Genomic DNA, 14,591 nt, shown 5'->3' on the forward strand with positions numbered 1-14,591 from the left:
GTGTTGTATCTCTTCCCTTGTTATTTCCCTTCAGCATTATTATTATTATTGGTGGTAGCAGAAGTGATTTGTGTTATACCTTAGTTACTAAATTGTTCTTATCTCAACTCGTAGGAGTTGCATTCTTTTCGATTCTCCTCTCTGTCCCTCCAGGAGTAGAGGGAGGGAAAGAAGAGGGGGAGTGAGTGGACGAGCTGTGTGGCTGGGTTTAAACCACGACAATGCTTTAAGCCTTTATAGTCAAGATGTACATTCATCCTACCCCACTCCTACAATGTACCTGGAGTGAAAGCTGTTAGAAACTTGTCACTCTAAAGAGCCCCCACATTCACTAGAAACTGGAAAGCTGGCAAGTCTAAGTAAGCGCAAAGGAATAACAATGTCACTCTTCTTCAATTTATCATTAGCAAGAACAAAACCTATACTATGCAAGTTCCGTTGTTAATGCTGTCATCTGGAAAAGATAATGTAATACTAGTCTGTTTTCCAGCCTGTGTATAAGGTTGACCTCTATACAAATCTTACTTTATGACCTTCAATCAGCAAATGAACATTCTCATATGTTCACAAGCACAATTCAATTACAAAGAATGAGAAACTGTGGCACCAAAAAATCAAGAGCCCATTATAGTATCCTATGATAGGTAATTTAATCTATTGAAATATAATACCACATGCTATCACATGGCATGTTTGGAAAATATTGCAGGCCTTTGCTCTATTTCACTGAAGTCAGCAGCATGATCTTATCCACCAATGCAATCCTACACAGTAAACACATTTAAAAGGAGAGCTAAGAGCACTCAGTGAGAAAGCCCAGTAAGTCAAAGCACTTGCCAGCTGAGAAAGCATTTTGTGCAAGTTTTATGACTTTATGGAAGCAAGATCTGACTTCTGTTGCAGTCTGGACTGCTGAGCAGGAGACTGCAAACTGACACTAGCTGAATTTTATAGTGCTTTGTCATGACAGCCACTGCTGCAACCATGATTCTTTCAAACCAGCTATATATTTAGTTGCCAGGAGAACAAAGGCATTTTGGCAGAAAAACAACTGCCAGTTAAGCAAGCACACTGGCACTCAAAACCTGCGTTAAAAACTAAAAAAGAACCTGGGTTACAACTAAAATTTTCAGCTACTCTCTCTGATAATCAGTTTGGACTATCTTCAGGCTTGCTGTAGTGGGAGGTGTCTCTGCCCATTGCAGGGGGTTGGAACTAGATGAGCTTTAAGGTCCCTTACAACCCATTCTGTGATTCTATGAAATAGTCTATTAATAACTACTGGATAAACCACACTACAGAACTACCATTTCCAAGATCTCCAGAGATATTAATTTGTCAGGTTATCCCTACTTCATGTATTCAAGGTTATCTTCTTAAGACCAGGAGGTTGAAATATCCTTGAAAAGTTAAGAGTATTTTTTGGAACTTAATTCTGCTTCAAGGGACAGATTCTCACAGGATACACAGCGCTCCAAAGGCAGTGGAACAAGATGCTGACTACATAATATGACATACAAAACAAAGTAAAAAATAATTTAAAACCTCTGGTTTTCATACTGAAGATTCAGTTCATCCCTACAATGATAGGTATGCTCATAAACTGATTTCTGCAGTAAACTATACCAAAATCTGATGCGATAAACAATTGAGCAAAGTAAAACAATGACTGTTCAGAGCAATTCCTTACTTTCATGCTGTTTCTAATCAGAAGATTCTCCAACTAAACATACAAAAGGACTCTAATGAACAAAAACCAGCACTTCATTAGAGAAACCAGAGTTCTGAGGTCACTTTAACTGCATCTGCTTATATCAGAAATAAACTCTTACAATGAAAGTTCACCTACAGAACCGAAAACCTTGAAGAATCAAGATATCCACTATATAGGACATGAGAATTTACAGCTTCTCAGACCCTCTTGATTTCAATACGAGTTTTACTTGCTCTGTTGATAGCACAGCTTATACACATTACACAAAAAGACTTGAGTCAAATGATTCCTTATTAGAAGGCCAAAAACCTTTTACAAAAGTTATTACACATTTATTTTTCAAGGTAACTTCAACTGAACTCTAATATATAAAGTCTAAGAGAAGTTTGACAGTCATTACTGCTTGCACTTTGATACTTGCCAAGACACACCACATTAACAGAACACCTTTTATTCTTGTCCAACCAGCTAAAAAAAGGCCTTACCACATAGCCATAAAGTTGTTGGAGGACTAATGTTACCAGAAATGTAAAATGTTTATTCTAGAGCCTTCTCACCTGCAGTCTGAATTTCAATAAACCAACTCCTGATTTCACGTTGTGTGTAAGCAAGTTTGTTTTCTCTCACTCAACAACCAAAAAGCTCTAAGCAGTACATTTTTGCAGACTCCGTGGTCTAGTCACCTAGAGTCAAATTAAAGACAATTGATGCAAGTCTTGTTTTTTTGGGGTTTTTTTTTTTTGCCCTTTTTTTTTTTATACACATACTCAGACAATCAGAAAAAGCAATTAAGTTCATCCAAAATGGATATTGTGGTATTATCTGCTAAAATATCACTTGATCAATTTCTTCATCTTGAGATGATACTTTAAACAAGTATAAGAACTATAACTGAAGGAATATTAAGACTTCTGCATTACTTCCAATTCAGATATTTAGTAAAGTCATCTTCATCTTTTCTTCTTTTATTACAGGAACACTTCAACTAGGAGACATTTGAGCACAGCTTTTTTCTCACTGTTCATGAACTTCCTAAAGTTACTATATTCCATTCAGTATCAGTTAAACCTCCCATTAAAAATCTGAAGAACTGCCACACAGTGGAGGTAGATACCTACAACTTGCAATGACAAGCACACATGACACACTAACATTCGATCTTTGCCTTATGTCAGTGTACATGAATTACCCAAATAAATATAATTTTGAAAATTAATAGAAAGCTAAATTGAGGATAGGTGGGAGGGAAAAATGAGGACAAAAATATTCACCATCTCCAAGTTAAAAAGTCTCAAAGAAAAAAAGAAACCCTATTAAAATTGTAGGGAAATTACCATTGAAACAACAAAACAAATCCTTCCAGAATTTAAAACTGCATACCAAGTGAATCGAATCCCTGAGTAAAATGCTTGTGATTAAGACAACAGCCAAAAAAGTATTTATGCGTTTTATTTTAAACTGAAGCTGTAATCCCATGAAAAATGTTGTCTGCAGTCTTACAAGAAACCCCATACAACTGAAACCACAACAGTTTCATGAGTTCATTACTTCACTAGCTGAAGTCCTTAACTTTGGTTTTAATCTAGGTCACATCTAGCTACAGCTAGAGGGGAAGCCTTCCTTACTGCAAAGGAACAGGTACACAGTTAACCATTAGGAAGAATTGGATTTTTAAATGCAATGCTAACTAACAACAGTAGCTAGCCTTGAAAAGGTTTAGCTGAACACCTTCAAAATGTTTCAGAGATTCTTCACATATCCTTGTCAACATCCTCTGTCCTTTCACACATGGCCCCTGTATGTTCATATAATAACAGGTCATTATAAATCACAGGAATACATTGCAACAAAGCTGGGCAGTGGTTTGTGCAGTGTGGGACTGTAATATTCTCATACTTTGTAAACTCAAACCATCAATACCAGGGTTTAACTAGTGCTCAGCACTAAGATACAAAGTCGTACCAGCAGTCTTTACCAGCAGAAGCCATATGAAGATAATTGCTTAATGATACTGCCCAGAAGTTTTATTTGTTCTGAACTTTCTTCTCCTCCTGGTACCTCCAGAGCAAAATAAATATTCATTACTCTCAAGTGCTTCTACTCTACAGGAAGCTGCAATGACCTATTAGTAAAATCATTCCTAAAGCTAAAAGAAACAAGAGACCAAAGTAAGCATTGGAAAAAACCCACAACTTAGCACAGTTGTGGTACTTACTGGTAAAACAGGTCAGTCAAACTACTGACTTGGCTCCAACTCCTTCCTTATGCAGTTAGCTTCAGACTTGCATGATCCAACTTCAATCAATCCTCATCACTGAATTAAATCCAACACACATCATTACAAGTCTGAAGCATGCCAGAAGTGTATTTTGCAAAGCAACTAACCAAACAAAAATTTAGCTGAACTACCTATTTTCTTTCTGAAGTCTTCTGTATGAGAAATATTTTTCACCAAGAAAAAGACAAATATATTCCGATTCAGATATTAATTAGGTCTGGATAGTTTCCTTTGATCAAAAGCAAATGGATGAGTAGCAAGCAATATTTCAGTAGCATTGGTCAGCAAATACAGTAAAACACGTCTCAAATCTCTGAATCTGCCTGTACATAGGTAAAGCACACAATTAAGCCAATTGCGCTGATGCAGAAACCTGACTTCTAAGTGCTTCGGGGATTTTTCTCAGGACCATCTCTAGCCTAATTCTGTAAACTGGATGTTCATTAGCATGTGAGGACACTAGGTATGCTCCTGGACTAATCTCTCACTTTCATCACAATAGTGCAGTTGAGGAACCTTGAGAGAACACTGCAGTGTGAAGCAAAGCATGGATATGAATACTACTGAATTCACCTGACCAACACACCACTGACCCCAGCTAAAATGCCGATGTTGACCCACACTAACACAGTCACAAAAAAAGTAATAGTTGCATGTAGTTTAACAAGTATTGGAGAAAAAATTGCTCTCTTACCAGATCACAAAGAAACCTTTATCCCAAAGGGTATGAGCTTCAGACAAGACCTTGGAGAAAATTTCTTAGAAGTCTTCAAATGAAAGTACCTCTTGTCACTGACATACTGAATCTTTCTATTCACCTATTTCAATATGTCAATGCTTTCTGTCTTAACAGGTAACAAGCTGTAGCATTCTAAGTACACACTGCTACAAAATACATATGAAGGTGACATTTAAATTAGCTAGTTTTAACACCGGTTGGTATTACTTCAGGAAAAAGCAGCAGCATCTGCTCTGCTAACACTTTAGCATTAGGCAGCTTCATACTTACGAGTACGGTGAATAGTTTTCCTAATAGAAATTATACTAGTTTAAAAAATAGCCTAAGAAAAACTTAACTTTATTTAGCTTTATTAATAAAACAGACTGAAAAGGTTGCTATGACATTTAGAACATTTGCCAGAGATAATTATAAACCAGCAATGAATCTAAATAAAAACATTTAAATCACATGTATTAAGAACAGTCCCTGTCCCTGGGAGACAGCTGTGGACAGTGTTCATCCTGTAAGTAGCCCATTGTCTTTCCAGAAAGAAAACAGCAACAAAATTACAGGTGTCAGTAAACAGAGCTGCCATTTTAACATTTCCAACTTCCTGGGAAGTTATTTACAGAAAGCAATCACAGAGGAAATCAGGGCTGATATTTGTTTCTAAAACCATGCAATCAGAGCACAGATGGGAAAAAAGCACTTATAGTTACACTTACTTGGTGTTTAAAACCATGTGTGTACATTGCCATCATTTAAAGTGCAAGCTACATGTCTGCTGAATCAACTGAAGGCATATCAGGTGAGATGTAAGTTAAAATACTGCCACCAACAGTTATACAACTAACCATGGATGCCAGTAATATATTTGAAACCCTGACCAACTTAGTGTGTTACTTCTTCTTGTATATTACCAGCCGAACACATACTCCATTGCTTTAGATACAATACTTTCATCTTTCCTAGGAGTTTGTCTGTCAGAAACCACCTAGAAGATGGGGGGGGGGGAAGGAAGAGAGAAAGAGGGGAGGGGGGAAAAAGGGGGGGAAAAAAAAAAAAAAAAAATCAGTCAACATATAGTTAATTCTTTCTATACTACCCAGGTTGGTTTTTTTTTCCTTATCCTAAGTGCTTCTACATTTTGACAAAATATGTTCAGAAGATTCTCAAAACCAGCACTTAAAACACTAGAAAAGTGATAAGTCAATCATAGAATCACAGAACCATAATCATAGAATCACAGAATCATAGAATCAATCATGGAATAGTTAGGGTTGGAAAGGACCTTAAGATCACCCATTTCTAACCCCCCTGCCATGGGCAGGGACACCTCACACTAAACCGTCCCACACAAGGCTTCATCCAACCTGGCCTTGAACACCGCCAAGAATGGAGCACTCACAACCTCCCTGGGCAACCCATTCTAGTGCCTCACCACCCTAACAAGAAAGAATTTCTTCCTTATAACCAATCTAAACTTTCCCTGTTGAACTTTGGACCCATTACCTGTCGCTACAGTCCCTAATGAGTAGTCCATCCCCAGCATCTCTATAGCCCCTCTTCAGATACAGGAAGGCTGCTATGAGGTCTCCACGCAGCCTTCTCTTCTCCAGGCTGAACAGACCCAACTTTCTCAGCCTGTCTTCATACAGGAGGTGCTCCAGTCCCCTGATCATCCTCATGGCCCTCCTCTGGACTTGTTCCAGCAGTTCCATGTCCTTTTTACGTTGACACCAGAACTGCACACAACACTCCAAGTGAGGTCTCACGAGAGTAGGGTAGAGGGGCAGGATCACCTCCTTCTACCTGCTGGTCAAGCTTCTTTTGACGCATCCCAGGATACAGGTCATTAATGTATAGAGTTTTATTATTTTAGAGACTGAAGAGACTGAGTTTGTACCTGAACCACATCTTTAAGGAAATAAGAGGAGAAGGCTAAGGTAACGTGTGTACAGCCTCATACAACCTTTACGAGGAGATAGCACAAAAACACATGCTTCCATTTCCCTTAAAATACCTGATAGTCACTAGTGGAAGCTTTATATGCTGTTGCAAGAGGTCTCATTGTAGAAATCCTTGTAGTATTATTTGCAAGTTGTACTGGTGCGCTGACAGATTTTGTAGGTGAAGTGAAAACTGAAGATGTTGAGGATATACAGCTTCTTTCAAAGTTTTCCATCACACTCTTAAAAGAGAGGGATAACTTAATATAAACAAATACTAAGAAAAAAACACAAAACAACAAAACCAAAAAAAACCCCACACTATTTCACCTTCATTATCTAGAATTATCTATTCTGTCAAATTGTTTGATAGAATATGTTCACATCTCAAACCAAGCAAAAACCACAGGTAAACTGCCTGTCAGTACAGAGCACAAAAGTATACACCACCACTAAGCATTTTCTTTGCTGTAATCGTTTATATATTGGATTATGCCATTGCAAAGTACTGAAAGTTTGTAATCTGTTCACTGCCTGTACTAAATGTCAGCCAAGTCTGAAAGAGTTTATAGAGAAAATAAATTGCAAGACTTGCAAACTTCAAGTAGTAACATTTTTCAGGCCCAGTTTAACTAAGTAGCATAACACCCTCTTTCTAAATACTTCCAAAATATTTCATCTGATGCACACAGGACAGTCTCCAAGCCTTTATCAACCTACAGTTTTTTGTTCAGATTCAACTTGCCAGTGACTGTCACCCAGTCCCCTTATCAAATGCTAGAAAAGGAGTCAAAATGCTTCATTTTGTAAACTTCTGTTTAGAAAGGAATGCATGTAGAACGGGAGAGGCAGCAAGCAACTTGATAGGAACCAAAAGTTCCACAAGAACCCAGAGAAAACAAGGTGGGAAATGACAACCAGCCTGTGGAGACCCAATTCACTACATTTTGACTCAGTGGAGCACAGCATTCAGCCTAAAGACAACAGAAATTCAGAAGCACATCTGGCAGGAGACAGCTATCCAAAATACAGGATAGGACACCATATAATCTGAGAACTATAAATGACTGTCACTTGCTTAAGCTCATGTACATTATCCAATATAAAGTGCATGCAAGAATTAACAGTCAGGGCATTGCCAATGCCTAGAAACTAATAGGCTCATGATAAAAATTAGACTGACACACCGCCATGTCTACCCCAACCACTACTTGCAAAAAAAGGACATTTTTTGTGGGAGCAGGTGGGAGAAGAGGATCAGGAACATCTTGCTAACAAATTTTCAGTCTCACGTACTAAGATAAGCTGAAAAGCCAGAATCAGATAGTCACATAAAAGCAGAGGGACAGTTAGGAGCAATAACAATCTTAATCTGCCACGACGTATCTATTGCAGCCCCTAAATGATATAAATTCCAGTCTAGAAAACTCTCTCAGTTGTCTCCTATGTTAGGTTTTCACTTCTTATCTTCTACAAGAATGTAATTATGAGCACTGTAGCTTCTAAGGAACACAGAGATTTAGAATAATGATTCTTCTCGACAAGAAATCTTGCCAAATACTTCAGGAAAACCTCATGTAAGGTATAACAGAGTACACCCATATAAAACTGAAATACCTATTTTTGTAGTTCAAAAACCATAAAAGGCCAGGAAAAAAACAAAGAGGAAGTCCAAAAGGAGAGTGCTTTATTTTTAAATAAAGGCAGATGTTAACTTACTTTATCTATACACGGTTTGACTCCAATCATAATAGATTCACCAAAAATTCTTCCATCTTTGCTTAAGGCTTTCCGGGCTTGAAGCTTAGACTGGTATCGAATATGCATCCAGTTTCCTGTGTTGGACATCTGCATGAGATTAAGTGAAAATTGTGAAATTTAGCTTTTTAAAGAATGAGCCAGAATGGTTTCAGAAGTCCCAAACTAAGACATACCACATGCTTTAATATGTTTCCATACTGAGCAAACTGTAGAAGAATATATGAAGCTGATGCTTGAGGAAATCTGAAAGACAAAAAATAATCAAAAAATTAATAGTTTCAGAATTCTGGTTTTAAATGTAACCCTACGAAGGGTTTTAGAAATCCAAAAAAGACCAGTGTTAATGCCATTTTAGAAGCAGTAACTTGAGGAATATCATCTTCCAGGCATTTTTACTTCACCACACACCTCAACAGTAGAATAGTGCCTTTCTAACTTGAAAAAACTAACCTGTAGCTTAACTTAGACTGCTTCACTAAAACACATGCTTTTGCTGGCTTTAACCACAGCTATATTTCATGCAGAACCTAGGAATGCCAGACAACAGCAACAACCCTGTACTTTCCCTATGTTATATAGACTTCACCCATGTTTTTTCTAACACTTTGGAAATCAACTTACCCAAATACAGTTACCCATGTGTCATCAAGTTGATCTTCTGAAGTCAGGGAATCACCCTGAGTGTAAAAAGGATCCAGCTGAGCAGGAGATAGAGTAGTCTTCCTAGGCTGCCCAATACTTGCAGGACTGAACACACTTGAAGCTGTTAAATTGAAACAGTATTAACAAATTATTTCTGCAAGACAGGTAAGCTCAAGAGACTACAGTGAAGGAACAAATTTAGCATCAAGCACCTTTCCTGTATACAAAAGAGTTTGGTGGAGATAAATTGCAGACAGACAAACAGTAAGTCAGCCAAACTTCACACCTGCAGCCATGCTAGTCAGTTTTATGACCAGCATCATAGCCTTTCCTTGACCTCTGAACACTAGCAACTTAATACATAAGCCAAATAGGAACAAATCAGCAGAATTAAGCTTAGCAAGAAGCCACAGTTTCATGCACAAGACAGGAAATCTTACAAAGACGGAAGACAACTCATCAATCTCAGCTGCTTCGCTCAAGTACAACCACCTCTAGGCTCAGTTCAATAACAAATTTAGAATAAGGAATAAGATGACTGAAATTCAGTCACATGCATATTCCTTTTGAAAAGCTAACAAATATGCAACTCCTTTACAAATTAGAAAGGAGCTGATGTAATAGAACAGTGATGATTTTTGTTGATGAAGGAAAGCATTACAACAGTAGATGGTACACTGTGACAGGACATCTACCTGTTCCAGGGGTTGACGGCATAGTTCCAACCAATGGGCTCTGTGTTAGAGAAAAGCCGGCCTGCATTAAAATACATAAAGCAACAAATCATTCTTACAGGTACACATCTCAGATTAGAAGAGACCATTTTCAGGTAACTTAAGCATCAGGCAAGAATATTAACTTTTTGCTTTAGAGTTAGGAGTAACTTTTAAGGGTAAGAACAGCCATTTATATGTATATTTAATACAAGATTATTAAGTTATTGATGAAGTTACTTGACAATGTTTTTACATTCTAGCTTAAATAGGCTTAAATGCAAGTATCTGAGATAGCATGGGAGTGTAAACCAAACTACAGAAGGGGAGCACCACAAGCAACAGGATTCAGGGTCTGTCTGTAACATTTATCGCCTAACAAGAAAGAGCAATGGTATACAAGAAGAAAGCTTGTTTAGGCTTAGGGCAAACTTTAGGAACTGAAAAATCCATTACCTAACATCAATCACATATACTTCATAAAGCCAAATACCTAGAAACTTGATAGTTTAACCTTTTCAAAATAGGCATCTTATTATTGCAGTAATTCACACATTCACATGCATCTTGATGGAAAGCATGCCAGTATCATCAGTTACCAGCATGTGATTTGCAATTGCCTAAAGGACTTACAAATCATGGGAGCATACCCCCATTTGTATTCCTCATCACTAGACTTACTTTCCCTCTCAGACAGTGCACTGAAGGAAAGTATGTTTTCAGGTTTAGCTACTAGCAGTTATTTTCTTTTTAGGATAGGATTTCAATATTCAAAATACTTTTTGTGTATTTTTAGCCTGAACCATGGCATTTCCTAGATATAAGATCAAACTGGAACAACACCCGTAGACACAGCAACAAGCATTATGACAGCTGCTCTTTTTTTCCAAGTATCCAGTCCTTTAAGACAGTAGTGGATCCTGTCACAGAGGATTTGAACTTTCAGAATAAACTTCTCAGATGGCAACAATGAATAAAGACTGCTCATTCAGTGAGAGGCCTCCTCCTTGCATCAAAAGAATCATGCTCACTGAAAAAGAACCTACAAACAGTTGCTTGACTGCTCAGCTGAAGTAGAGGAGCTTATTATTAGACTGACCTCTTAGAAATTTTACTGTTACATTTTCAAAATTAACCCCACCTCTTTACCCAAGCTTTTATTAGATATTTTACTCAGCCAAAATTCCTTCTATTTCAGTAAATGCCTCTACTGCCCAATAAACAAAAAGATAACGCATACTTGGATCCTTCTGGCAATTAGCAGCCCAATAAATTTATAAGAATTCAAAAAGCTGCAACAAGCCTGCATTTGCTATGTAGAAAACACAGCAGAGGCATGATTTGCATTTTCCATTCTCTACACTATCAAAAATCAGTAACAACAGGAGATAGCTTCACAACTGCAGTTCTCATTCAGACTGCACAGAACAGGCACACCAAAGACCCAGACTAAGCAATTTCATGATTTGAAGACTTGCCAGTCATTTTTCTACAGCAGAAGCATTAAGATATGTCACATCTTCTGCTGAGAAAATGCCAATACCCAACCCACTTACTGTTCTTCTTGAGGTCAGAGGTGTTGATCCAAGTCCAGGACTAGATAATTCATCATATATACTTCTAACTGGTGGAGCACCACTTTTATCTTTATGCGTAGGTACCACTGGGTGTGGGGGAGATCCTCCTGAAGTCAAAAGAAACAAATTAGGAGCATGAGAAAACTTGTAATTTTACTCCACTGCTACTTGCTTTGAAACTTCAAAAGTAAATTCAACTGAAAGCTGTTAGTTGTTTCACTGGGGGTTTACAAAACTATCTGGCATACCAAACTGTTCAGGTTTGAATGTTCTACATAAGAACATGATGTTTGTGTCAAACTGCCTCCTTACTCAGTATCATCTAAAATTTTTATACCTCTTATTAACCCAGCACATTTATAAGCAGTAGTAAATGCACTTGTTATTACTTACATGAACTTGTTATTTTTACAAAGATCTGAGCATAGCTACATCTTCCTATTATAAGGCAGGTTAGTAATCCATTTTAATTGTTTCAGAGACTAACTCTTCCGTAGCAGAGATGCAAAAGCAAGGTTTTTCAGACCTTCTACATGCTGAAGAACCATATCAAAATGCACAGACATTGCACATGCTGTCACATTCCCACTGTCCAAATTCCTCTCCTTCCCATGTGATTTCATGTTAAATAAAAACGTAAGATCTTAAGAGCAGCAACAGGCTGAAGTTAAACCAGCTCTCCCACTTCGTAAACTTTGGGATTTCCAATATAACAGAATTAAACTGACTGAAAGATCTTGACATACCACTGAACTCCTTGTGTGGGTTCCCCCAGGAAAAAAAGAAGGGGGAAAGGAGGGGAAGTAGTCTGGCTTAACAGTTTTCACTTGCAAAACATCTGAAATTAAAGTTTTCCACAGTAGTTCTCAATTCTGAGCTTCAAGACTCCCCTGGGATGTTTTAACACATCCAGAAACTGTTACAGCGTATCATAAAGCACACACTCATCAAGGTTTTCAGTTTAAGTGACATACTTAATCACTCATTTTGGGAGACCTGCATTAATATCATACTGGTTCTCCCTTTTCTAGAACTGATACTCTGAGGCTGTAATGAAGCCTTTCAAAAACAGGTGAAATTCACATGACTACTTTTAATTTCATAAATATTTACTTAAGTGGCTTGGGGGGGGGGGGAAGGAAGGAGGAAGTGGAGTGGAGCAAACAAGGGAAATCAACAAGAAGCAGGAAACCAACACATCACCAGTCATAGAACAGTTCAGGCTGAAAGGGACTCAGAAAGATCAGCAAGTCCAATTCTGCTTGAAATTGAATGAAAATACCTAAATTATCTTGCAGTACTTTAATCTTCAATTTCTCCTTCAAAATGACTAGCACACTAACACCACAAGATATATAGATTATACCAACTGATTCAACACAAAAGCCAAGATCACCCATCACATGAAATAAATCAGTGAAGCTGTTACCTACTGTCATGGTTTAAGCCCAGTTCAACCCAGGACACCTACTCACTCGTACTTCTCAGAGAAGAAAAAAAAGACATGTAATTCCACAATTCAGAAACATGGGTAAGAACTTTTTCTAGTTGGATCAATTAGGTGGTTTGAAAGAGATAAGCATCTACAGCTAGGAAATGTCACTACTCCAGCCCAATTACAGCAGACATCAAGACTGCAAATACAGCCACTAGATAGTAATTAGTAAATAGTTTTTCTCCATCTGGTTTTTAGAAGTCTGACAATCTTGGTGACTTGTTAGAATTCACTGCAAATAAATCTGCAGCTGGCACAAGCTGCATTTAGTTTGCGAGCAGACATCTCCCTTTTAAACCAAGAGAAAACACTGATGGTTGTATGTACAATCAACTTGTCAAGAGCTGTATAAACTGATTTCATATTAGGTGAGGTGCATATTGCCTGTAAAAGTAACCTTTCTTGATACACAAAATGCCACGTTAAAAAAAGTTATTAAACTTAAGCCTACTTTGAAAAATGTAGCCAAACTGCACTGAATACACTTGAGTTTACCACTTTTTTAACGAGGTCATTTACAGCAAGTTATAAACTTACAATAATTCAGGTCTGCAACAGTCACATAGAGCAATAAGACAAACCAAATTTTACTTTCAGGACAATTTCTCAGGAATCAGCAAATTCTGACCTGTAAGTAGCGGAGACCTCATTTCCATCACCCCGGCTGAAGGGCCGGTAAAAGCGCGTGGCTGCGGAGTCACTGGCGCAGGTAAATCACCCATCAGGAATCCAGGAAGAAACTGAGCACTAGCTCCAGGTTTTGGAGATGTCGGGGAGCCAAGAGTCATCGGCTCAGCTCCTGTGTTAATGAAAACAAAGCTGAGAAGCACTGAAAGCGCCAAGTCACTTAGCCTTTTCAACTGCTTCAACAATGGTTTTGTTAAAGAAATGTAAAACAATACGCAGTGAATTACTAAGTTCTAAACATTTATTGTCCAAGCGAGCAAAGTTTATCACAAGCCTACACTGTTTCCAGCTACAAGAACTGATACGGCGAGAGCTTTGTTCTTAAAATATGCTACTTTGGTTACGGCTGGATTTGTGGGCCTGAGAAAAATTGCGGTTTGGCGTTGCTTCAGAAGTGCTTCCAATGTAAAAGCAATGAGAGCACGGCCGGGTCCTACTCCGTCCCCGCCCGGCGAACGCGTTCCGACACGGCACCGCGGCTTCCCCACGGCCCTACCGCCACCCGGCCCCGGCTGCATGTTTCAACCACACGCCCCCTTTTCGCGTTCCCTTCGAGGAAGAAGAGCACCCTGCACCCGTCCCCCATGACCCACTTCAGCCCGGCAGCGTCTGGCCCTCACCATCTCACCAGGCCGCAGGAGCGCAAGCAGCCCTGGCAGGAAGAGACGGGCAACGGCCACCTGAAGGGCCTCGCGCCGCCCAACAGCCGAAAGCAGGGCACGGCAGTGGGAAGGGGGAACGGAGGAGCGGCCCCACTCACCTGCGGGTGGCGGCTCCATGGTGAAGGAAACCACCGTAGACCCGAACGACGTGAATGAACTAGCAGCTGCTTCGCCGGGCGCTTTCAAACGCGACGGAACTTCCCCCCGCCGACACTTCCGACCCGCCCCCCCGCCATCTTGTGAGCTGCCCCGCAGGCGGGCGGGAAGGATTTTAGCTGTGTGTGGGCAGGCGCCTGGCGGCAGGGGCTGAGCCGTACCGTGGTCGTTAGCAGAACACAACCGTAGCAGTCGTTACAAGCGCTTGTCTTTGGTTATTCCTACGGGCTGAGAAC

The 14,591-nt window shown here is 39.2% G+C and overlaps 1 protein-coding gene across 1 annotated transcript; it reads right to left on the reverse strand.

The window, feature by feature from the left end:
- Nucleotides 1-5,064: 5,064 nt before the first annotated feature.
- NUP35 (nucleoporin 35) lies at nt 5,065-14,427 on the reverse strand. The gene is made up of 9 exons (XM_065669726.1): nt 14,298-14,427; nt 13,479-13,649; nt 11,335-11,462; nt 9,761-9,821; nt 9,045-9,186; nt 8,597-8,666; nt 8,382-8,510; nt 6,737-6,904; nt 5,065-5,707 (listed from the first exon to the last, which is right to left on the reverse strand). Exons 1-9 carry the CDS (start codon nt 14,314-14,316, stop codon nt 5,630-5,632), a joined length of 966 nt encoding a protein of 321 aa, XP_065525798.1. The 5' UTR covers nt 14,317-14,427; the 3' UTR covers nt 5,065-5,629.
- Nucleotides 14,428-14,591: the final 164 nt, after the last annotated feature.

This window comes from Lathamus discolor, chromosome 3, assembly GCF_037157495.1.
Source record: "Lathamus discolor isolate bLatDis1 chromosome 3, bLatDis1.hap1, whole genome shotgun sequence".
Taxonomy (NCBI): Eukaryota; Metazoa; Chordata; class Aves; order Psittaciformes; family Psittacidae; genus Lathamus; species Lathamus discolor.